The sequence below is a fragment of the Anser brachyrhynchus genome (genome assembly GCF_964034855.1).
Source record: "Anser brachyrhynchus genome assembly, chromosome: 13".
Classification (NCBI taxonomy): Eukaryota; Metazoa; Chordata; class Aves; order Anseriformes; family Anatidae; genus Anser; species Anser brachyrhynchus.
Window position 1 is genome coordinate 2087270 of NC_137708.1, and position 25369 is coordinate 2112638.

General features: G+C 52.4%; 1 protein-coding gene across 2 annotated transcripts; it reads left to right on the forward strand.

Annotated features, from left to right (window-relative positions):
• The first annotated feature begins 19294 nt into the window (after nt 1-19294).
• TBX22 (T-box transcription factor 22) lies at nt 19295-25302 on the forward strand. 2 transcript variants are annotated; one of them, XM_080553443.1, is made up of 8 exons: nt 19309-19887; nt 20001-20130; nt 20403-20504; nt 20597-20771; nt 20848-21012; nt 21114-21178; nt 21272-21357; nt 23788-25302. In XM_080553443.1, exons 1-8 carry the CDS (start codon nt 19752-19754, stop codon nt 24396-24398), a joined length of 1470 nt encoding a protein of 489 aa, XP_080409569.1. In that variant the 5' UTR covers nt 19309-19751; the 3' UTR covers nt 24399-25302. The 2 variants fall into 2 exon arrangements, with proteins under 2 accessions (XP_080409568.1, XP_080409569.1); XM_080553442.1 differs by lacking the exon at nt 20597-20771 and having other exon boundaries at nt 19295-19887.
• Nucleotides 25303-25369: the final 67 nt, after the last annotated feature.

Here is a 25369-nt window from a genome sequence, read left to right on the forward strand (position 1 = left end):
CTCAAATGAAAAAATGAGACTTGAGCATCAAAGATTTTTGGCCCGCACAAAAAGAAGGAGCAGAAGAGGGAGCAGACCCTGCTCCTTTGGCTTTTCTAAGGCAAGGGTGCAGAAGTCACTTTCAAAAGCTGGGTGTAGCAGGGACTTCGGCAGGGTCTGGCAGGTTGATTCCCTCTGAGGCAAGAGAGGACTCGGATGGGAAATGCTATGAGGCTTGTTCATAGGCATTTAAGCACACCTGGACTTTACATTTAAGATCGAACTGGGTATTTTATTTTATTTTATTTTATTTTATTTTATTTTATTTTATTTTATTTTATTTTATTTTATTTTATTTTATTTTATTTTATTCATTTCATTTCATTTCATTTCATCTCATTTCATTTTATTAAATGTGAGGATTTTATTTTATTTTATTGAACGCGGGGATGTGCCTTCCCCATCCCCGCTCGCTCAGCCCTACACATGCTTACAATTACCCGCAGACGCAGATGTAAATGCAGATTTTGCGGTTACCATTTGTACCCCCCCAGAAATTGTCCTTTTGAAGAGTTGTCTCCGAATTTCTCCGGGCTTTCAGCACTGTATTTATTTAGCAATCGACTCGCCGCCGAAGAGGGCGAACGCTACCCTTGCTCTGCGTCCCCTTCAGCGGGGAAGAGCTGCAGGGTGATTATGCAGAAACGTGCCGGATTTGCTCGGAGGGAGCCGGGCTGGAGCAGGCGCCAGGAGACCACTTCCATCACCGGGACCGCCCCGTGGGTGATGCTGGTCTGCCTGGGATGGGGCTTTGGCCACGAGGGCAGGGTGCGGGTGTGCCACCGGCTCTCGGTCTCCCCAAGGCCACCAGTCCCGCACCAACCCCAAAGGCAGGGACGTCTGCTTTTGTCTGGGTTAGAGGTGTTTCTCTGAGTGCTTCCAAATGGAGACAGTGAGACAAAAGACACTGCAGGAGGCCTGCAAGGATCACATTTATTTAGCAGCAAATCCTCGTCATTTCTGTTCAAAGCAGGGTATTTTATTATTTTTTTTTTTGCATTCTTTCCTAAGAGCCTCAGTGATGGTTTAAGATGTAACAAGCGGGATTTTGTTGCTTCACTCATCGCGGAAAGGGTTCTGATTTTCACTTCAAATCTGCAATATCCGTTTTTTATTACAGGTTGCTTGGTACCGCTTTCAAAACCCCATGTGATGTGGACAAAACCCCAGCAGCAAACCCCGCAAAGCTCCCACCAAAACGGCCCCGTCAGCCAGGGCTGCTCAAATTCTGCCAAATCCCTGCTACAGAAAAAGGAAATAACTGAAAAAGTGAGAGATTAGCCCAAGGAGGCGTGGGTCCAGGGTGGGAAACGCTGCACATGCTCTTGGCAGCTCTCCGTACCAGCTCACGCTCCTGGCAGCCCCTCCTCAGGCGACTCAGTGCTATTTTATCCAAAATTTGACTTTTTGACTTGGCTCCTATTAAACAGGCGTCAAAAAGACAAGATAAAACCCAACGGCTGCCTACCCGATGCGATTCCTGTTGTACCTCCTCGTTCAGCTCCGCATCTCGCAGCGCCACGGGCCGGGCTGTTCGCCCATGGGAGCTTTTTCGGTGAGCATGGAGGAACGGAGAGACCCAAAAGAGCACCCTTGGGTGCTGCTGCCGGGGCTGGGCGATGGGCAAAGCCGCTGCCCCCAGGTTGGGCTGGGAGGTCTGAGTGAGGACACAGCTCGTGGTGTTCGTGCTCACCAAAACTGAGCAGAAAATGGGAAATGCTACTCAGGAAAGTGCTGGAAAACAATGTTGAAGTGTTGATGGAAAGCCTTGCTGGAATCTCAGCATCTGAAAGTGTTGAGCTGGTCGAAAGCGTGGGCCGAGCCCCCGCTGGCAGAGGTTTAGTGGGAAAAGCTGCTGGCTGGAGACAGGCAGCCCTGCCAGACGTCAGTCTGACGCTGTTAGATAGCAGGGGGAAATAAAAAAAAAACACAGAACAACACTCTTTAGCAGTTACACTGCCCCCAAAGAGTCACACTTTCCTTGTCAATCACAAAATATTTGCGTTCGAAAGGGTTTGCACAGGGACTGATCCTGTGCCCTGGCAGCCAGGGCAGGTTCAGCTCCCCGCTTGAATCCTTCCTTTGCCAGCACCAGCCTGATACAGGCCTTGAGGTACTTTTAGCTTCTTGTTAAATGAAGCAATGTAAATAGAAGGAAGCAAAAATCCCTGGGCCACATCCCCAGGCTGAAATCATACCCGCCATGTGTGGCCATCAGATTTTGCAGATTTCCTTGCTCCAGAGACTCAATAGCAGGAGTCTTCACGGTCCCGTGTGCAGCATTTTGCTGAGCAACACCCGAGGGGGTGCCAGCAGGCTGTGCCCTGCTGAATGCGGGTGCACGTCTGTGTCTGTGCCCACACTCAAAGCCCCTGTTGGATAAAGACCCCACGCAGCAAAACGCGATAGCTGACAAGTCATCTCCTGCGGCATCAGGTCTCCTTGCATGCAGTTTGATAGGTATAAGGGTGGGTTTTAGCACCTTGTGGGACAAGGGGGGGCTGAAAGAGCTTGCGGGGAGGAGATGTGTCTGCATGGGAAGGCTGGGACCTCCTACAACCCCTGCGTAGGGTCTCTGTACCTTCCAACCATCCCTTCCAACATATTTTCCCCCTACTTACCATGCATCTCAAACTCATGGCCAAGTCCATCCCCTTTTGCTCCCATGACGTTGCTTGTGGTCCACACCGAGGTCCTCAGAGGAGGCTCGAGGTGTCCCCTCCCACGGGGCAGCCCCTCCTGTCCGACCACGTCCCTGTGTGCCGGGGGCTCCGTCGGTCCCACGGCACCGCAGGAGGACATCTCCGAGGGGCCGGTGCTCGCAGCCGCGGCCGCATCCCCTGGACCTCATTATTTCATTGACAGCAGTCAATATCTCCCCGCATAGGAATGTATTTACTTATAGGCACATAAGTAATTCATTTATAAAATTGAATTATCTGACTAGGGAGATTGTGTGTTTTGATTGTGTAGCAGTACTTCTGAAACCGACTTAAAATTGATAAAAGCCAGATGGAAAGCGGAAACAGTCCATTTCATGACTCTTTAAACGTTTAAGTTGGTTAACCCTTGTACTGCACAATTTCTGAAGCTGTGGTGTAGTGTGGAAGCAATTTGTTGGTGAGTTCTCAGGATGCAAAGTGGGCTGTAAGTGCTCGCCGGCTTGGGTGCCGAGGGGAAAAACGAGTCCGTGGCCTCCGGCGGCAAGGGCTCTTGTGGGAAAAACTGCTCAGGAGCAGGACGTGGCACCCTGGATAGCGCTGCAGCCGAGGAATTTCTGAGAGAAGGGGCAAAATGCCGCCGGGGGAAGGCTCCCGAGCGGTGACGGCGGGGGTGAGCAGGGACACGGCAGAGCCAGCGCGCTCCCTGCACCGCGCTCCCCCTCGCCCCTGGCCTTTCTTTTTTTGAGTCTGCTCTTCCCCAGGGCCATGCGGTGCTAAATTTCCATTACTTCTCAAATTGCCCAAACCTGTCCAAAATACATGCTGGTGGTATTAAAAAAACGGCGTCGGATTCCCTTAATAATTGAGGGAGAATCTGACCCGAGCGGCCCATGTCTGGTGTCTGCAGCTAGCGGGAGGGACGCCGGTGCTGGGAACATCTGCATCGCATCCCGCCCTGCCCCAGCCCCGTCTCTGTTAGCAATATCCCCACAGGTGCTGGGCTTGGTGGTGTCCTCGCTGCTTGCCGCCCCGCCACAGACACGCCAGAGCTCTTCCCTCCGTGAGAAGCCTCTTTAATGAGATTGCCTTTAATTGGTTTACAGTTCTGCTTCTGCCGCGCTCACAGATTGCAAGAACGAAAGCGGGCCAGACCAAAATACTTCACGATCTTGGTTTCCATCTAGTTAATATTTTCCAAGCTGGTTTCCTGTTTTCCTGTTGCCAAAAACACGTATCGGCAAAGTGTAAAATAACTCACATAGCAGAGATCTGAAACAACCGCTTCTGCTCAGAAAAGCCCCGGCCCTTTCTTTATCAGCGGCCCGTGGTGCGAGCCTTGCTCTCCGCAGATGGATTCGTATCACCACCTCAGAGCTGCAGGGACGAGGCTGCGGTTTTGGGGCCATAATTCAAATACTGGGGTCTGTTTCGCTCCGAGAAATGATATTTTTTCGGATGCCGGCAAAAGGTGGGTGTTCTGTTCTCATCAGTCCAAAATATTTCATTGTCGGGCAAAAATAACAGCGAAGCTGTTCTAGGGCAGCCGGGGGATCTGTGATTGGAAAATTTCACTCTGTCTAGGGTTACTCCTTTCAGGGCTCAAGTCAGTCAAAAAAAAAAAGAGAAAAAAAAAAAAGAAAAAAGAAATGTGGTATTGTGAAAGGCCATGAAAGGAAAAACCTTTTTAGCGGGGCATAGAGCCAAGGCAAGTGAGCAGGCTCTGAATCCTGCACATCCTGACAATTTTCTCTCTACTTAAGCTATTAAGCTGCCTGTGCCCCGGCCGTTTCTGCTCTGCAGCTCCGGAGATGCAAATGTGCGAGTTCAGAGCTGGAGGTCCCGCGCTGCAGGGCTGATGGTTGAGCCCCGGAGGGGATCCGAGCAATTCCGGCATCCGAATCCCGCAGGAAAATCCCAGGGGCTGCTTTAGAAAATTATCTGCCTGTGCCCTTGCCACCGTCAGGGTGCACGGGGGTGTTGAGTAAATAAATAGCATTGGTAAAATAAATAAATAGTATGCTATATAAATAAATGGTAGAAAGAAATCCTAAAAATTGGGCTGCTTCGTCAGGTGTTTTGATAAATTGCAACATTTTATGTTCCTTTTTTTTTTTTTAATGCAGGAGAAAAATGTAAATTATTCAAACTAACTTGGGAGTGCTCACTTTATGAAACCAGAGCCAGCTTCTGGAAGCAAACACCTAACAGGGAGAGCGTGAATCGTGACAGCGCGTGGCAATAGCGAGTGCTGCCGGCCCAGCGTGGGGCGAGTTCCCGGCTGCCGCCCCGCGCTGCGGGCTCGCGGGGACGCTGATTGACAAGGAAAACAAGAAGAGGAAGCTATACCTTTACAAATCCGCGGCCCTTGTATCGGTTTTCTTTGCGCCGCTCCAATCGAGGTTAAAGCGTTTTTCCAGTCGGCGAGGGCAGGAAGGGAGCGGGCCACAGCGCTTGGAAAATAAAATAAATGCGTTGGGTTAGAAAAGCAAAGCTATCGGAGAGGGGGGCGACGGGGTTTACCGGCAGCAGCCACCTCTGTCACAGCCTCGAAACGTAATGTAAGGACGGGTGGCTGGTTATGGGCTGATATAACCCAAAACTGAGCGTTGATAGGATTTGATGGACAAGTCGTTTTATCCAAAAGTTGAAGATTAACACAAAAAAAAAATAACAAAAGTTGCTGCTGCCAGTTCCAGATCAGGCCCTTGGCCACTGACCCGGACACACATTTCCTCCCCTTGTCTTAAATTAAACCAAATAGAGTAAATAGCACCGAATGGGAAATAATGCTTGGGAATGCTTTAATGTACAGAGAGAGGGGCGGTGTAAATCATGCCCTGACCAGGGAGAGGCTCCAGGGAGAGCGGTGCTTTCCGACGGCGCGATTGAACTCCTGCTCCCATTTACTGTCGTTCTCCTGGTAAATCTGCAGCCCCTTCCACGGGCTCTCCCTGCTTACAGAGGCACTAAAACACTCCCTTTGGAAATCAGGGCAGCCGGGAACATTTTTTTCCCTGTGATTTTTTATAATATGTTAAAAAATAAATAAAAAAAATTAATAATAGTATCCTATTATCCTAATATATCCTATATATTATTCTAGTTTCCTATATAATAGTATCCTACTACTGACTGCTTTATAAAATGTGAATAAATTTTAACCCGAATAAAACAGGCCCGGGTATTCAACAGCTCTCAGAGGTAAACACTTTGCATCCATGCTTCAGGAATATTAATGAATTTTCTGTATTTCCCATAAAACTTTTCAGCACAGAACCTGTTAACTCCAGGACAGAAGCCTATTTGGGGGGGTACAGCAATTGCCTCAGCCTCGTAAATGCCTGACCCTGGATAAAGGCAACGAGCCGCACACAGCCCCCAGTCCGGCCTTACTGCCTGCCCCAGGAAAGCTTTTCTTCCCCTGCAGGCCTGCAGGCGAGCAATGGAAATGGCACTACCGAGAATGGCTTTGTTTGAATTTAAACCTCGCAGGTCTGCTTATTAAGGCACTTCGTCTCAGGCATATGAGATAATTTCTTTACAGGGGAAAAAAAAAAAGAAAAAAAAAAAAAGGGAAAATTAATTTCCTTCCCTCAGCTTGAGTTTCGGAGGAAATTCCACGTTATCACTCCAGAGAGCACCCGCAAAAGAAAACAGGGAGGAAGCAGAGAGGAGCAACCTTTCCCTCCCGTCGTGGCTGGGCGATGGGGATCGGCTCCGCAGGACCCCGGCCAGGAGGGCCCCGGGGTGCGGGGGGCTGCAGCCAGCAGGTGGGGGCTGTAGGGACCTCAGGAATGGCACTGACTGCTCAAACGCCGGCATTTCACCCTGTACAAGTTGCTTGGCTCAGCCTCATTTAGCCACATGGATTTTAGCTCAGTGCTGGCCAGGTTTTGGTTTCTCTTCATGTCCTTTTTTTAGCGTTTTGTTGCCACCTCAGTGTTTGCCTGGGTTTGCTTGTTGTTGCCAGCCCGTTGCAGGCTTTTATAGACCTTTTTAAATTTATTTTCATGGGTTCATAGTCATAAAAAAGGCAAAACGGAAAACAAGGGCGGGGAGGGAGGGAACAGCTCCCGATGCTTTTGGCCATGAGGTATTTGGTCCTCGCGTCTGAGGAGAACGTGGGGGGGACGGGCTCAGTGCAACCCCTGCTGCAAGTCAGATGAGAAGTGGGATGCCTGCTGGCATTTCTGAGAGGATTTTCAGCAAAGCACAGCCGTAATTCCAGCTGACATCCAGCCCTCCCTGTCATTCACCCCTCATGCCCTCGTCCAGGAGAGCAGGACCTGGGTGCTGACATCCAGCATCAAGCAGTGGTGGGAAGAGGTCTCTGAAGATGAAGGAGCTGGTACTGGGGGCACCCCGTTATTGACCCTTCAGAGCAGTTTTTGCTCAGGCCCTGGTGCCAAGTGGAGGAGCTGGAGCTACTTTTTGGGAGGCAGCTCCTGCAGGAAGGCTCCTGGAGTGGTTGGTGGCAGTGGGAGCCTGGTGCCCAGAGCCGGGTCACGTTTCCAGGAGTTTCTCCCGAGGAAGCAAATTGCACGTGACAAGTATTCAGTTACAGTTTATAGCCAAGAAAAAAAAATACAAAATAAACATCTACTCTGCATGAAGGGCTCTCTTCAAGTCTTGGGAACTGCAAATTGGGCGGGATGATTAGCACGGGCTTCCTGGTGCCGCTCACTGTGGCTGAGCCCGGCCGCGTGGGACCCGCTGTCCCCCCTGGTCGCCGTGCCGTGGTGCTGTGGGTCCCCTCCGTGCTCCTCGGCAGCAGCTTGGGAGCCAGGGCCCTCGGCGAGGACGGAGGAATCGCTAATCCGCCCTCATCTGGGGACGCCGGCTCGGAGTGTTATATCATTTGTTATTAATAACATCCACGGTCCGCACCGAGAGCGCGGCCCATTTCATGCAGCCGACTGTTTGGGCATCGTGTGCCACAGGCCATATGGGCCTCGTTTGAAAGCCCTCCAAATCGCAGGGGTCCATGTGCAACTGATAAAGGCCAATTTGGGGGGGGCCGGGGGGGGGGGGGGACCGCTCTCCAGACAAATCCGAGAAGGACGCCCTATATGTTTTCTAAGTGCTAAACTCAAGGGAAATTACTTCATCAAAACCCGATCCAGACCACAGTAATGAAGACTGTGATGTAGCCAGTGTTCGACCATGTTGACTTTACAGTACTGGAATTAATCCATCTGCATTGCAGCTCGGTGAAATCACTTCCAGCCCGTAGCGGCTCCGGGGCTGACTTCATCCTTGCAGACCCAGATGCAGAGCCCTCGGAGCCGGGGGAATTACCGGCACGACCGAAGCGCTGCTCGCGGCGCGGTGACAGCTGTCTGTCTCCGTCGGGGGAGATGCCCCATTGCTCTGAGGGATGATCGCAGCCCCGTGTGGCTGCCGTCGCCGTGCTTTACCTCCCCGTGTGGCTGGAGGCAGGCGGGTTTGCTGCTTTCCTCTTCCTCAATGGGATTATTCAATTTGCCCCCCCACTTAAACACCCGCGGTAATCTTACCGTGAACTGTGAATCCATCCCGATGCTATCTGCTGTATTGAGTGCTTCCTCAGCAAGGTGCTTTCCCCTGCTGCGGCAGTCCCTGAGACTGCTTTTAAATAGGGAAATGACCGAAATGTTCGTGCTCCGTGGCGCTGCAGAGGACCACGTGTGCCCTGTGATGCCCGGCTGCAGCGCCCACCCCGCGCTCGCTGAGCCGCAGCCAGCAGCAGTGGGTTCGGCTCCGCACCCTGCAGCCCGCTGCCCAGCCCTGGGGGTTTCCCTTCCCTTCACCCCATACGTTTATATCCACGTTTTTCCAGTATGAAAGCAAACAGGCCGTTTTCTTGGTAGTGGCGGCGTAGCACAAATGCTTTCGCTTTCTGTGAAAACGGGGGGCTTCCACGAAGCGAAAAATGCTGCAGAAACCACAGAAATCCCGATCTTGATAGGGTTCCTGCAATCAAATGAGGAGGAAACCCTGAGGACAGACTCTGACTTTGGGGCAAGCGGTTACAAAGCCGGGACCCCGGGGATGCCCGGCGCAGGTTTCTGCCGAAGGCACGCAAGCCTTCCTGTAAGCACAACGCACTGCTCATTGAGAAAGTCTGTACAGAGCAGGGAAATTAAAGCAAATTTGTCGATTCTCAGCTTTCTGAGGAGCTCCCTGTTCAATCTATCGGCAAAGGCAGCGTTTAAAACATGTTTAAGGGAAATTACCAAAAAAGAGACAGCTCGGACAATGCCGTGGACATAAGGCACTGCAGGTGGTGGGTGCACGAGGAGGGAACACAACCTCTGGAAATCAGCCTAAAGGAGACAGTTTTTAGGAAAAGTGTAAAATGTGAGTGTATCCTAAAGCATTTCTCAACCCTTGTATTCTTGCCGGGCTTTTTACAGTCTTACCTAACCCCTGTCATGTAATTTAATTAAGTTTGTTTAATTTATTTTTCAAAAAAATGCATGTGGGACTAGTAAACCTAATTAAAAAGAAACATTGTTAAGCAGCCTGATACAGCTATAATTTGATTTAAAATACTGGATGATACCAACATTATAAATGTAAACTGATATGCCTTTTTTTTTTTTTAAAAAAAAAAAAAAAGGATCTAAATAGAATTTAAAAATCCTTCTTCGTTTGGAGCAGGCTTTATGGGCTGGGGTTAATTGCGAAGGCTTTCTTCCTCCCTTTCGGTTGCTGCAGGGCTTTTTGCGAGGGGGATAAGAAGTATTTCCTACCCAAACAAATCACTACCGGCTCTGCGTACGAGCCAGGTTTTGATGCCTTCCTTCTCCTCATGCAAAATCCCGCCTGCCCAGAAAGCCTGGCCAAAGCCCCCAGGGATTTCAAAGGTCGGGGACACTGCGGATAGTTTAGGTTTGCTTCCGGACTCATCCCCTGGATTCCAGAGGGAAAGCTTCCACCTGGCGCGAGGCAGGGAGCAGGTTTCCTCAGGCCCTGCTTGTAAGGCTGTCGTGAACACGCTGCGTGCCGCGCAGCGTGATACAACCCACAGCACTACATGACGTGCCAGGACCTTGGGCTCACCTGCTTTCCTCACGCTCCTGGCTCCCTAAATCCAAACAAGCCCGGCTCAGAGCTCAGCGGCCCCAGAAGCGATGCTGAATTCGGGGGGGTTCCTCCCTCGGTTTGTGTGCCGCAGCCCCGAGGGGCTGGGTGTCCTGCCCAAACCCTAACCCCTGCCCCCAAGCCCTTCCCAAATCTCACTGCTGGGTCGGGCCGGGCAGCAACCGGAGATTTCACACTGGAAGAGAGAAAATAAGGCAGCTTTCCTCCGGCTGCCGAAACCCTCGTCCTCAGGCCGGAGTCTGAATGACGCCGGCTTCGTACCAGCCACAGGCAAGTGCTGCCCAGGAGCCGTACGCAGAACTATTTTAGAGTTGAATATGGGAGCTAAAAGCCTGTTTGTTTGGGGTTTTCCCCCAGCAACTAGGTTATTTTAGTACAAGTTTATTATTATTATTATTATTATTATTATTTTCACAATCATTATTATCATTATTATTATTATTATTATTAATTTACTTTTTAAAAAATTTTTTCATAAATCTCTTCCCTGAATTATTTGCAGAAGCGTTCAAGACACAACATGATGTGGCTGGACCAAGAGAACCACAACTTTCTCTTAACTGCCACAGCCCAGGTAAATGCCATCACAGGTAAATCCCATCACTTCCTTACGAAAGCAATCACTGAATTTGTAACAACCCGTTGTTGGTCCTTGTTACACCAATCCTTCAGTAGCTGGAGAAATTAAAGCATAAAAGCCTTCTACAAGTGCAGGTTAGGCACAAACTACAAACAGAATGGAAACAACGAAAGACAAATAATTTAACAAATTCTGAATATCAGGATTATCACTAACTGCAGTTCTGTCGAATGTTTTCCTAAGCTATTGCTCTGAGCACCCCAACGACACCGACTCAGCAGCCTCAAAGGAAAACTTAATTCAAGGCACCTATTTTAATCAAAAAACCTAACACAGATAAAAATTTTAGCTGAAAAGGTTTCAGTTGTAGCTGCCCCTGGATTTATTGTGCCTTTAATAACAAATAACAATAATATTTACTATTGTTTCCCCTCCTTGCTTTTAAACTTCCAGCAAGACGAGAGGAGGCCCTGGTCACCAAGCAGAGGAAAACCTGAGAACCCCCCGACAGGAGGGCGAAGGGAAACAAGCTGCAGAAAGTAACAAATACTGTTTTCCTTCGACTGCACTTGATTACAGTGATTTGAGCTGCAATTTGTAGGCACGGAGGGCAAGACAGAACGCATTACATGTTTTTAATTTGACTTTCTTCCTTTAAACCGAGAACTTTTCTGTAACTTCACGACTGAGAAGCTGCCCGGGAGCTCCCTGCGGCAGCAGCAGCATCTCCTGCACGTGCGAAACCCCGGCAGGAGGCTTTCCTGGTAGCGCAGTGCAGTTAATATTAGCTGTTGAACCGGGCGCTTGCTGAATTAAGGCTTTTCTTTTTGTCTTACAAATTATTCTCAGCGTGTTCTTGATTTTTGGGCAGGTCAACAAAGGAAGACAGTTTTCAAACTCGGGTCCGTTCGCACAGCAGCCGCCCCAGAAGCGCGCGAGCCTGTTTGCCACGCCAGCAGCAGGAGCAGGCAGCGAGCCCTGTGCTCAGCCCCGCGCAGCTCGGCCCCGGGTCTCCGACCCACTTTTCTGGCAGTCAGCTATATCTGCCAGCAGCGGAGATTAAATGGCAAGATTTCTCCTATTAGTTTCCTACAAACCTTCCTACTTGTGCTTTATTGATATAAATTACAGGAAAATAAATCACCGTGCTGTCATCTGAGTATTTATTTCTCTCTAGCTGGTGGAGTGCGGATTCACTCCGGATACCATGGCTATGCCCTGCATTCTCACAATCAGAGGATAACGCATTTTTCAGTCCTCTTACCTCCAGCCTCCAGCTGCACGGACCAGGTAACACAAAACACACTGGGCTGGGCAACGCAGTGCCACGGCACGTGCTGCCGCCGAGCTGGGAAAGTGGTGGTGGGAGCACGTTAAATAAAGGACGGAGTTGTTCCCTGCCCTCCAACAGCAAAGCGGAGTTGTAATTGAAGCTTTCCTGACTCCTCCGTGATTCACTGCATTTGCAGTTTCTTGGGGAGGTCCCAAAGATCCCGAGTTAGAAGATGTGAGGAGCGGAAAGTGGGGCCGCACGCGTTTGTGAGCATGGCTGCTGAACTTCGCGTTGGTTTTCATTGCGCTGGATTAATTCCCTTATATGTGGAAGCGCTTGAAGTCTGTGGGATATGGGATAATAAAACCGAGCAGATGCGAGAACGTAGGAAGAAATCCAAATAACATACACAGTCCTTTGCCGTGCAGCTTAAAGGAACCCCCCTGCCCTTCCACGAGCTGCCTGCATGGGTCTGCAGGCGCCAGCTGGAAGGTGCCCACATCGAGATCCTGATGCCAGCTCTGCTCCCTGTCTGATTTAATGCCACGCTTGCTCCTAGCATACAATTAGTAATGAATTACCAATAATATTTAAATGCAAAATGTCCTCCAAGTCACCCACAGTGGACTTCTGCACGCGGAGGGGCTCTTTGCTCTGGTAACTAATGGGCACGGACAGGCTTGAGCAGCACTGAAAGGGAATATCGACCACAAATGCGACCAGATGTGCAGTGAATACACAACTTTTCTGATGGCTGAAACTTGCTGCAGATCCAAAATCAGGCTCAGCTGCTTATTCCAGGTCTTGAGGGTGAGGAAGAGGCAAATTTTTTGTGCGTGAACTACAATCGTAACTCGGACTCCTGGCCAAGACTGGCAAGGCAGAGGATGAATAAAGGCAGATGCGATAGATCGAGGGCTGATTTGAGTTCCTGGGGCATGGTGTCCAGAAACACAGCTATTATGAGGATTTGGGGGCTCTTCTGCCTGCAGATGAGTCCTTTCAGGGATATTACCTCTTTAATGCTTGTTAAATTGCATCTTATCTAAAACCTTAGACCTTAGAGAAGAAAGCACACCTGGTGAGCACTGCTCCATGTCCATATTGGCTACGGCAAACCCCAGGAGCGTGCTCCGAGGCTCGGAGCTAGCACACGTGGAGCAACCCACGGTGTTGGGACGGGAGGAGGCTCAGCGGGGTGTCCCAGCTCGCCCCAGGCACCCAGCGGTGCTCCACGGACCCTGCGCCGCCCCCAGCCGTGGCTCCCCCTGCGCCCTTCCCCGTCCCACCTTGTTTTCACATTACCCAAGGCCCGAGCTGGTTTTTCAGAGCAAATCCCCTGATAATGTGGCTGGGATTTGGATTTATGGCTACGGAAGGTGTTGAGCCACGGGGCCAGATGGTTATTTGCTAATTTGGAAGGTTTGGAGTGGTTTTTGGATCTCAACAGAACTGTCCGCATTTGCGAACAAAAGGAACCCATACGTTGAACTGCTTCGTATATTAAATCATTGCATGTTTTTCTTCTTTCCTTATTGAAAAAGATCGTTCGATTTCTTGCTGTATAATTTACAGTCGGCGGTCTGTGACCCAGTGCAGCCAGAAGGAAATTTTGGAAGCGCGGATAATACCACGGAGACAGATTTTCCTGTTCTCTGATCTGAAATCCCTCACGAAGCTTGTTGCCCAGTTCAGCTAACGCTGGTTTTCTTTTACTACAGCACCATCAGCCACACATGGACTTCTTTGGCAGCCTTTGCATGGCAGCTACCTGCACGTTAACACGCGCGGGCTGCATTTCCTGCTTGTGCACAGCTCAGATGGTGCCGTCGGGTGGCAAGCCAATCTCGCTTATTTATTACTTCAAATTAAAAGCAGAAAATAATATCCTTCATCCCTAAGGGGAAACTCGGAAAAAACAGGGTTTCACCCAGCTTCGCATTGAGAGTTCATGAGGTTTTAATTTCAGATACAAAGAATATATAGCTTGGTCGGGGGGTGACATCACCCTCTTTAGAAGATGTCGTGTGATTCTTTTTCCTTTTTTTTTTTAAAGCTGTTCTTTTACACATCTGCTGACAGATATTTGTATTGGCAGGTCTCATGAAATATTAAGATCGTATCTTTTCTGTTTAATTTCAAAAGTCACTTCCTAACCAAAGTGCAAGCGAACAATTCAAAAGCACATCAGTGCTCAGAAGACGAGTGAAAGCTTCCTTGCAAACTTTCTGATTTATTGTCCTCCCGAACGCAATCCCTTTTCCAAGCTTTTATTCTCTTCCCAGTATTGTTTGCATTTGCAGCAGTAATTAGCTGCAATAAGCGAGGAGAAAATAGTGAAACAAAGCTGAGGAAAGAAAATTCATCGCTGCCACCACGTCTCCAACCTGCCTTCAAACCGGCTGCTGCAAAGCGCTCGGTCAGTGCACGGTGGGAAGAAATGGGTAAGAAATAACCCGCTGGCAAAGCGCCGTGCAGCAGAGCTAGTGGGATCAGGGATAAATCATCGCGTCGTGTTCGGACCCACCTTCAGCAAGCCCAGCGAAGGACTGAGGAGCAAAACCTATTGCAGCCGCCAGGATTTGGTGCGATAGAGCTGTGCTAACCTGTGGTGGCTGCATGAGCAATAAATAACCGTGAGCATCCCGGCAGCAAGGCTTTTCTAAGCCTACCTCCAGGCTCACGGCTGTCCCAGAAAGGCATGAGAGCCGGGGACCCCAGGTGGGGACGCTGGGGACAGTCGTCCCGGCAGGCCAGGGACTCAGCCACAGCCCCAAGAAGGATTTTGGCAGCCAGTGCAGGAACAGGCGGCCCTGGGATGCCTCTGGGGCAGCAACAGTAAGGGAGAGGCAGCTATTGCAGCCTATTAAAGGGGCCTGGTTTTAGTAAATCCTATTAAAGGAGGTACAACCACTGGTCCCAACAGCAATGAGCATCGATTCAGGTGCCCAGTCCCGGCTGGGATGTGTGTTGTGGACCCACTCGGTTACAAATCCAGCCATCCTCCCCAGCCCCAAACCTTGGCCATTGCAGGAGACTTTGTCCAGTTCTGCTTTCAGCGCAGGCAACGCGGTGCAGACCTTCAAAGAACCTTTCTCCCAAGGCACCCCGTTAGGATTTACAGTGAAGCAAACCAGGATGTAGGCTGCATTTCATAAAAAAAAAAGAAAATAACCTCACTTTCCTCCTTGAAAAGGCTTTTCTGCCTTCAGGTGCCTTTCCGTGGAGGGACTGGCTGCTCGTAACGCCCCGTCGGGGCCGGCTGGACCCCGGGATGCAAGGGGCAGGAAACGCGGCCCCAGCAATCTTCTCCTGCGCAGGGATATAGGATAACCCCAAATCAGCTTCCCCAGCACTATTTTTAATTTCCCTTCTCCGGTGTGGTTCCCCCGGCAGTTAAATGGAGAGCGCTCGCTGGTCCCTGCTGTGCTCAGAGAAGCGTGGGGCGGAGGGGGGGTCCCCCACGTCCCCCAGCCCCGTCCTTCTCCCCAGAACTCCTCCCCGCGGTGAAGTGGGACAGGATACATTTTGGTGCCATTCTGGAGGTTTTCCGCTTCGTCCATGTGGTTAATTTTGCTCTCTCCAAATCCCCGATTATTACACATTCTTGAAGTATTTTCTTTAAGTATTACGGGAGAAGTTCAAGACGGCAGGAATGTTCCCCTTGCCTTGGCAGGGGGAAGGGGCTGTTTCTGGGATGTGTTTCGGTGCTCTGGAGAACCCCTGGGGAAGACACGGGGCTGGGAGAGCCGGGCACAGGGGCAGGGCTGGTGGGGGCTTCCCAGGGGAGATGCTCCACCTTCCTCCCATCCTTCTCCCATGGGGATGCCCACCAGCACCCCGCATGAGCCCCCATTCCCACCGGGCAGAAACGCCTCCCCCAGCCCCATAAATACGCCTGGACGCATGGCAGGGCTTGGAAGAGGTCACCAACACCAGCCAGAAGGCAGGAGCTGGGTAGGAAAGGTGCTGCTACACGTGCTCCTCGCAGAGCAGAGCCAAGAAACCTTGCTTTTCCAGAAAATGTGCTGCGTTTGCAGTGGGGTGTGGGGCAGAAGCCCCCCCCACACTCTGCCCCACCGTGGTGGTGGTCTCGGGAAGGTCTCAGGCGGCAGGTGAGCGTTCGGCCTCCCGGGGTGAGGTGGGGAACACCGCCCGCCCTCCTCTCACCACAAAGTGATCCGAGGCACCTAATTCGGTTTAACTTTCCCCAAATACTGCGTATATTGTTTTTACTTCACTGAATCATTTCCTTAGAGCTTAATCCTATTCCCTCTACAACCTTTTATTTTATTCTTATGTATAAAATAACATAACAGAGGTTGATTTTAATGCGCCTTTAGCTAACGCAGCGCTTGTGGCAGGAGGGGAAGGAGAAGGCCATCCTAAGAGGGTGCCACGTCCCGATTCCCCAAATCAACGGGGAAAACCCCCAGTCCTGGCCGTGCTCACAGCGTGCATCAGCGCGTGGTCGCACGCTGCTGCTCAGCACCGCTCCTCACCCCCTCACACCTGGGCTCTGCGACGCCTCGGTTCGCTCCTCGCACCTCGCCTGGATCCCAGGCCAGGGTTCGTCAGAGTTCATCAGGGGCCAAATTAGAGCGAGAGTGAAATTAAAGCTATGCTGTGGGACCTGACATTCGAGAACTTGAGGGGAAACAATCTCATAAGCGCCGCTCTGAGCTACTACGGGTGTTTCCTGCCGTGATTTACTCCGTCCTTGGGAGCGCCTTTTTCAGAGATTTCTTGCTAGGAATATTTGTTAATCTGTTAATAAGTAATCGCTTAATGACTCAGATGAAGTGGCAGCCACACTCGGAAAAATTACTGTGTGGCGCTTGCAAAGCCGAGCGTCGCCGAAGTCAGGATGGAGATGCTGCAGCTCAGCTCCACCTCTGCTCCGGCTGCAGCCTGAGGGCCAGCCAGCGCGTTCGGAAGCTGGTCCCGGTCAGCCAGGGCACTCAGAAGCTGGTCCTGTGACAGCCACGAAGCTGCCCCATGGCAAACTTCACGTTCCCCTCCGCTGCAGATAGCGGCAGCCGACGGCAGCATGCTGCCGCTCGTAAGGTTTTTTCCTTTCGAGAAAATGCCATCGTTTGCTCTCTGGAATATTAGATTTTCGCTTGCATTTCTTCCGTGTCGGGTTTGCCCCTGTGAGATTAGAGGAAGCGTGCTCCTTTATATTTACACGACAGGAAAATACACCAGGATCAGAAGACCCAGGCTCGGCAAGCAGGCGCAGCAGGGGTTTGTGGAGGCACAGGGCGACGCGGAGCTGTGCCTCCCTGGTCAGGAACCGCCTGGAGGGCAGCATCAGCTGCAAAAGGGCTGCCAAAAAAAACCTGACCCCTGGACGTACCATGTTCGTCTTTGACCGCTAAAGGTCTCAGTTAGGAACAGGTAGAGTGGGCGGTTTTGAAGGGGTTTGACCCAGATGAATGATATAACGCTACCGGCTCTCTTTTCATAGTCAAAATATTTGTTAGTCTATGTTTCTGAGTCCAGTTTAGAGGTTTTCAATTCTGTCATTCTGCCATTAGCTGAGAGCACCTTTCCTATTAGCATCATCAGGAACGTACAGGTTTGCAAGATCAGAAAAAGGGTTTTTATTTTTCAAAATATAAAAGGAAAGATTTTCTTGCTCACAGTTCTTGACACAGAGACCAAACCGCCCTTCCCAGTCCTTCCAGTTTTTCTGTTAGACCTGAAGAAGTTTCAGCACCAGATTTATAAATGCAGCTTTACATAAACCTACGACGTATCAGGTGTGGATACAACAGATTAAAGCATCAGACGTGTAACGCAGAGCACGTGGCTTTTACGTGTCACATATTGCCCCTAAGCCACGAGTCAAGTTCGGTTTGGTGTTTGTTTGTTTGTTGGTTTTGCTTTGTTAAATGCAAAGTTAATCTTGGCAGAGCCAAGCACTGCTTGGACACAATTAAATGTCCCAAAATCTGCCCGAGAAACAACCAGAAAAGTCTGCGTTTGGCATTTACCTGTGTGCTCTAACAGATTAACGGTCAGTATTAAAAGATCATTTTAAAGTTAAGCAAACATTTCTGGAGTATTGTATAACGCTTGCTTTAAAATTAAGTTAGTTAATCTGAACTTTATGCCAAATGATTATTTGCTCGATTTTCTGATGACGGTAATATATTACATACCACCACATAATTTGGTAAAGACAATAAGATTACAAAGCCCAAGAACGGTCTGAGTCAGTCCTTGACGGATTAAAGCTCTCCAAGGCCCCTGAAAACACTTCCCTGACATATTAATTTGACCTAAACCTCCAAAATGTTCCTGATTATATCATCTCGGTTGTGCTTTATTTTTGTTTTATTTTTCATTGTAGGAAATTAAAAAAGGGTCGGTTGATCCTCGTCCAAGTTCTTGAAATGTGTTGCAATGCTGAGGAAATAAAAGATTACTTGAAATACTTTTTAATAATATGTCATGTCAGCAGAGATAAAAGTTCACACCCGGTGCCCTCAGCTGGCTTCTATCAGCGCCGCGAGGAGCGCAGCCGGCGTGGCCGTGCTGCGGGCAGGGCCAGAGCTTCACCTGGCTTTAAACCACGAGCTGATGCCGTCCTTGTTACCACGATGTTTATGAAATGCTTCGTTTTTCTTTGTAGGAAGAAAAAAAAGATCTGCGTAGGTGCAGCCAACCTCGCCATGAGTCCCAGCCTCCTCCCCACCCTGTCCTCCGCCAGCCTCTGCCCCACGGATGGGGACAGGGATGGGGATGGGGACGGGGACAGGGACAGGGATGGGGACAGGGACAGGGATGGGGACAGGGACAGGGATGGGCATTAGAAGCAGTGCTGTCAGTTTTCCCGAATGAGCTCAGTGTGAGCTCCGCTGGATCTTTCTGTGCCTCGCTGTCAGACCTGGCTGCTCGCTGGCAGCTCCCGGGTCAGGCTGCCGAGCTGGGCGCCGAGCTCTGGCCTTCAGCCCCAGCAAGAAACAGCCGGAGTTTGGCGTGTCAATGTGCGGGGAAATGTATGGGTGGGAATAGACGGGTGTACGTGGGCATCGGTGTGAAAAACCCACCATAAGCGGAGCAACGAGCATCCTTCGGACGGGCATTTGGGGACACGGCACGGGGTTTGGGGCACACTTGTGGCAAGACCCTCATCAGAGGGTGGCTGTCGGGCACCCGGCGCTCCCCCGGCCCCGTCCCAGCCTGCCCCCTGCCCATTTTTCCTCCTCCTCGGTCTCAGGTGAAGGCTCGCCTGCCCTGCCCGGTGCTGTGCCAACGCCTCCCGCAGACCTCCCCTTCCTTTTGGGGTCGGCTTGGTGCCTCCCAGCCCGGGTAGCAGCCCCGAGGGCGGCAGGGAGGGGGGGGGGGTCCCGCCTGTTGCCCCCCGTCCCCCTGCCCCGGGGCCGTCCCCCCGAGGGCTTCGGGCGCTGCGGGGCGCGGGGAGGGCTTCGGGGGGGGGGGGGGGAGGAGAAGCCGCCTTCGTGCCCCTAATGCGGTGCAGCTGCCGCCGCTTTGAAGCGGGGCCGTGGAAACATCCCGGGGGTCATGCCAGAGCGGGCCGGGCTGGGGCGGATTTTCTGTCTTTAAAAAACAAACAAGAAATAACCCGACGGCGGGGGGGGGGGGGGGGGGCGCGGCCGTCCCTCGCCCCTCTCATTCCGCCCCCCCCCTTCTTCTTTTTTTTTTTTTGTGCTGGTTCTGGTTAAACGTTATTTGCACTTTTGTTGGAAAAGTGGCCCCTGGTGTGCAATTATGTCAAATTTCTTTGAGTTTTACAATTTAATGGAGAACAGTAACTCTTTTATTGATCCTAGACGGGGCCGGCTCCTCTTCCCCCGCTCTTCCCCTCCGCCGCCCGCTTTCCCCTCCCTCCCTCCCCCTCCCCCGCCCCAGCCCCACGAAATGCCACTCCGGCTTTCTCCTGCTCCCACCACTTCCCAAAACAAACAGCGGGAGCCGCAGCCGCCTCTCGCCTCGCTCGGATGCGGGAGGACCCCGCCGCGCCCGCTGCCCCCCGACGGCACGGGCCGGGGCCCCGCATGGAGCGGCCGCCGGGAGCCCCGCCGCCCCGCTGAGCCCCGCGGCGGCCCGGGGGGGGGACCCCGGCCCGGGGGAGGGGGGCATGGCGCTGAGCTCCCGGGCTCACGCCTTCTCGGTGGAAGCCCTGGTGGGGCGCTCGGCCAAGAGGAAGGTGCCCGACGGGCGAGACGAGGAGGCCGGGGCCGGCTGCAGGCAGAGCCGCAGAGCCCCGGAGCCGGGTTGGTAGCGGCGGGGCCGTCGGGGGGCCGGGGGGGGGGGGGTACCGAGGAGGGGGGGGGGGCAGGCTCGGCAGCCGCCCCGGCGCCCCCTCCGCTTTGTGTTCCCCCCGCAGAGAAGCGGCCCAAGGCCGGCGCCGAGAGCCGGGAGGCGAGGGACGAGGTGCAGGTGGAGCTGCAGGGCTCCGAGCTCTGGAGGAGGTTCCACGAGATCGGCACCGAGATGATCATCACCAAGGCCGGCAGGTAGCGGCGGGGCCCCCCCCAGCAGCTCCGCAACCCCCCCCCCCCCCATTCCCTGCTCCGCTTCGCCTTCCCTGGGGCTTTCCCCCTTTTATCTTTGCCGCTTTCCTCCGGTATTTTTCGTTCGATATTTTTCGTTCGATATATATATATATATATTTTTTACCCCCCTCCGGTCCTCGTTTAATTTTTCAACCCCTTGTCGCCGTTTCAAACGGCCACTCCCCGGGTGTCCCCCCCCGCCGTGGAGGCTGACGGCCTCCCCGTGCCCGCAGGAGGATGTTCCCGTCGGTCAGGGTGAAGGTGAAGGGGCTGCAGCCGCTGCAGCAGTACTACATCGCCATCGACGTGGTGCCCGTGGACTCCAAGCGCTACAGGTACGGGCGGGCACCGACGGGGCGGGCACGGGGTCGGGGGGGGGGGGGTGGCGGCGGGGCTGCGGGGCCTGACGGCGGCCCCGGCGGCCCAGGTACGTCTACCACAGCTCGCAGTGGATGGTGGCGGGGAACACGGACCACTCGTGCATCGCGCCGCGGCTCTACGTCCACCCCGACTCGCCCTGCTCGGGGGAGACGTGGATGAGGCAGATCGTCAGCTTCGACCGGGTGAAGCTGACCAACAACGAGCTGGACGACAAGGGGCACGTAGGTGCGGGGCAGGGCGCGGCGGCCTCGTCCCGCCGGGGCCGTCGGGGCTGAGCGCGCCCTCCCTGCCGCGCAGATCATCCTGCAGTCCATGCACAAGTACAAGCCCCGCGTGCACGTTATCGCCCAGGACTCCCGCTTCGACCTGGCGCAGATCCAGTCGCTGCCGGCCGAGGGGGTGCACACCTTCTCCTTCCCGGAGACCGAGTTCACCACGGTGACCGCCTACCAGAACCAGCAGGTACCGGCGGCCGCCCCGACGGGCGCGGCGGACGGGCCCGCTCCCACCCCCCCCCCAAAACGCCCCAGCGAACGGCCCCTCTCGTTCCCCTTCCCCTGCAGATCACGAAGCTGAAGATCGACAGGAACCCCTTCGCCAAAGGCTTTCGGGACCCCGGCAGGAACAGGTAACGGCCGCCGCCCGCCCGCACCCCCCCGCCCCCCGCCGCCCCGTCGCGGTCCCGGCCCCGCCGCGGCGCTCAGCCCCGTGTCGCCCGCAGGGGAGTTCTGGACGGGCTCCTGGAGCCCTACCCGTGGCGGCCCCCGCTCGCCCTGGACTTCAAGGCTTTCGGCGCCGACAGCCACGGTGAGTCCCGGGGCTCCCGACACCCCCCGACGGCCCCCGACGGCCGCAGGCTCCGGGCGATGCTCGGGGAGCGCCCGTGGGAAGGGGACGCGGGGCGGGGGGGGGGACAAAGGGAGGACGGGGGGCACAGGGGGGACACGGGCAGTCCCTTTTTTTATTTTTTTTCCCCAAAAAAATGCGCTTCCCGCAGGAGGGAAAGCGGCCGCCCGCTTCGGTGCCGCACTCCCGCAACCCCTTAACGCGGGGCGAGGAGGGGGCAGTCGGGCACCGAGCACAAACTGCCCCGGCTGGCACCCGCGGGGGGCTCCTACAGCCCCCCTCCGAGCCCCCGGCGGCCTCTGGAGGTGTTCCTGTAAAGTGGTTTTTGATAGCGCCGGAGGAAAAACCTACAGAGCTTTTGCACCCTGGAGCGCTCCGGTTTGGGGTTGAAGTTGCCGCTTTTACGCTCCTTTATGTCGCCAGCTCTTCAGATTTGTATCGGTGCGCACCGAATCGTCCCGGTCTCTGCAGGGAAATGCTGCAAAAAACACAGCAAAAAAATCACGCTGTACGGGCATAAAAATGCAGAGACATAAAGGGTCGGGCTCTGGAGAAATTAAGAGGTTTACCAGATTGTAAAGAGAGCTACTTTTTTTTTTTTTTTTTAATAGAAAAGACATTTCTAAAGCAAAAAGCTCCTTTTGAACCTACTGGGCAGGCTGTGGTACCAGGGAGAGGAGCTGATGGACGGGTTGCGGTGAGGAATGAGAAAACCAGCACAGCTTTTGCAGTTATTATCATACAGATGCTAAAATATTAGGGCTTCCTGGGATTTCTTTTTTTGCTAATCGTACCATAATTGTGTGTAACGTATTTTTCCTACGGGTCAGTTTTCTGGAATGATGTAAATATAACAACATTCCCATTTCCACTAGTAAGAAAACTGCATTTCTGAAAAAAAAAAAAAAAGAAAAGAAAAGAAAAAAAAAGAAAGAAAAAAGAAAGGAAAAAAAAGAAAAAAGAAATTAAAAAAAGCTGAAATAGAAATCCTGAATCCCCAAAGCCAGAAGACAAATTTAAAGGAAGCATGAATAATATACTGAAGAAAAAATTGGCAACAAATTTGGGATTTTTAAGGCTCGTAGAAATGGCAGTAAGGGCCAGCTATTTGAGCTGCTCTGTGCTTTCCACCATTATCCCCAGTCCCAGACTGGTACTGGAAGCTGTGTGATGCTACAGCTTGGGATACCTTGAAGTCAGTACTGCCTAGAGCAAGAATGCATGCTCTAGCTGTCTGCACAAGGACTCGTTTGCTGTCCCGTGCTCACAACTATTGGCTTCATTGCACCCTTTACGTGTCTGAAAGCCCACAAATCCTGGGAGGCTGTCAGGATGTGCGCACCAGGAGGAGCCCAGCTCCCTGCGTCCTCTCCCACCGATGTCAGTCCGCAAGCAGCCGCTGACATCAGTGGCGGAGGGGCGAGACACTAAAATAAAGCATTCCAGGGCTATTGCGAAGAGGTGCTGCCGGTGCTTACCCAACCTGGGGGATCCTCTGCGAGCTGGGAGCTTGCAAAATTAATTTGCACTGAGTCTACAATCTGCGTTTTGTTGGTTTTTTTTTTGTTGTTGTTGTTGGGTATTTTTTTACTTTTTTTTGTTGTTGTTGTTAGATTTCTTATACTAGCTGACTTTGGTAAGAAACGAAAAGAAGTGGGGGGAAAAAGCCTCTAAAAGAGCACGGTGATGAACGTGAAGCTGCCCCTCCGGGTGCTGCTCGGAGGCACGGTGCCCAACAGTGCTGTTACACACACGAGCAGCCTCAAGAGCGCTCACACGTGTGAAGTAAGCCGGTGTCGCTTTTCGACCAAATTATGAAAGTGTCCATTGATTCGTTTCGGAGAAGAGAATGTCAAAACGACATGTGCGTTTAAGGCTCCGGCAGACACCTAGAGGAGTCGAGTGTGTGTTTCAAATTGCATGGGAAGCCAAGCAAAATTAGTCAATTCCTGTGAGCAGGAAGGTACAAAAAATTCTCCATCAGGCTGAATACATTTTTTTGTTCTTATATACATGGGGGAAAAGCTGCCTGTAATTTGCACGAAAAATAGGGAACTGAAAATGGCAACAGTGTGCGTGTAACAGGAGAAGGTTATCAGTTGTACAGCGAGGTGCGGACCCAGCAGATATCTGTTGGCATGGAACGGAACCTCATCATTATCCCAGTCAAATTAATGGCGTTGGACAGGTCTGAATATTTCTTAGACAAGCACCGAGTAACAGCAACATGGAATTTGCGGAGAGGTCTTCCCATTTTCCGGGAGCTGACTTTTGGGGCTGCTTTGCGTTGGGATGGAGCGCAGCAGCAGGGAGATGCAGCGGGAGCAGGAGTCCACCGAGGGCTCCGTGTCTGCGGCCGTCACTGTGGGTGATTTCTGTTCCTGTTTTCAGGTGGGAGCTCCAGCTCTTCTCCAGTGACCTCCAGCGGTGGGACGCCCTCTCCTCTCAACCCCCTGCTTTCCCCGTCGTGCTCCCCTCCTGCCTTCCATCTGTCAGCGACCAACATCGGCGTGCCGTGCCCTGAGACCTACCTGCACAGCCTCAGCCTGCCCCTCTACTACAAGATCTGCCCCGCGAGCTTCCTGAGGCAGCAGTCCCTCGTCTTCCCAAGCCACGAGAAACTGGGAGGCGCCAGCCCGCCGGCCTTGCCCCACTTCATGGTGGATATGCCCAAACTCTCTGCCCTCGGCGTAACAAGCCTGAAAAATGGTAAATCTGAAGACTTAAACGGGCAGTGCCTTCAAGTACCCAGTTCTGCTAGTCAAATGCTGTATGGATTACATGCATCTGGAAACATTTTCCCATCAAGTCCCATTGCTCGGGAAGCGCTTAATTGTTCTTTACATCCTCCATATGGCTTGTACGGTTATAACTTCTCTGTGCCATCTAGACTGATGAATGCAGCAAGCCATTTCAAAGTGAGTGACAGCATTCCAGCTTCTTTTAGAGATGGCAGATGTAATCACTCCAACTGGCACTCGGCAATTAACCATTGCCTTTAGATGGATTTTGTCATATCTCTAAGCATTGGCGTGTAAAGCAAGCCTGTTCTTCAGCCATACCCAGGGGCTTGCTAATTTCCAAGTACGAAATACTGCATGGGGCAGGAGCGCTCTGTCGAGGCGGTTCATTTTTGGTGGGCAAATGTGTCGTATTGCCGGGAGTGCGGAGGATCTGGGAGCGAGGATTTGCGATGAGCCGCAGCAAGGTGATACCTGTTGGTGGTATTTATGTCATGCTTGTAGATTAAGAGCGAGCTGTACAGTCACCTTTTTCATATTTGCACTCTGAAGCGGGAACGTAGCCGTATACACTTCCACAAGTATGTTTTCCTGAAACTATCTAGCTTTCCTTTAGTTAGCTCAAAGCCCTGTGAGCTCATCCCGCTGGAGATTTTCCACTAAACCCAGAGGGGCTGTCTGAGGCCTCGAGGTCCTGTGCGTGGCCAGGAGCTCGGGCGTGCTCTGCCGCTGCCTTGAGTCCCGAATAACCACGTGGAAGTGCCTCGATGCTCCAGGACCGGGGTGACTCGGCTCTCAGAGCAGGAACATGAAGCCAAGGCCCTGCTGCCAAGGTGAAGGAGGACGGGAAAAGTGACCAGGGGCTGCGGCACAGAGCCCGGAGCCCCTCTGCTGTGTGCTGCCAGGAGCAAGGCACCGGGTCGGATCCACACCGGGGGGCTTGGCTCAGAGACCTCGGCAGGGAAAAACGCCTCCTGAAACTGCTGGAGAACGTGGGTCATTTCTGGAGGGCTGCAGCTCGACAAGCCCTGAAGCACGAGACTGGAAATCCCTTCCAAAAGTCCTGTTTGTTTTATTATAACCTGTGGATATTCTTGTTATTCCTGTAAATAATCTCTAGTCCCAGGGGCGCAAAGTAACTCGCAATAAATTGGGGCACAGATTATGTTTTTTGTTTGATCAGTGCTCAGTCCATACCTGGAACCAGTTTTATCACTCAGTATGTGACAGAG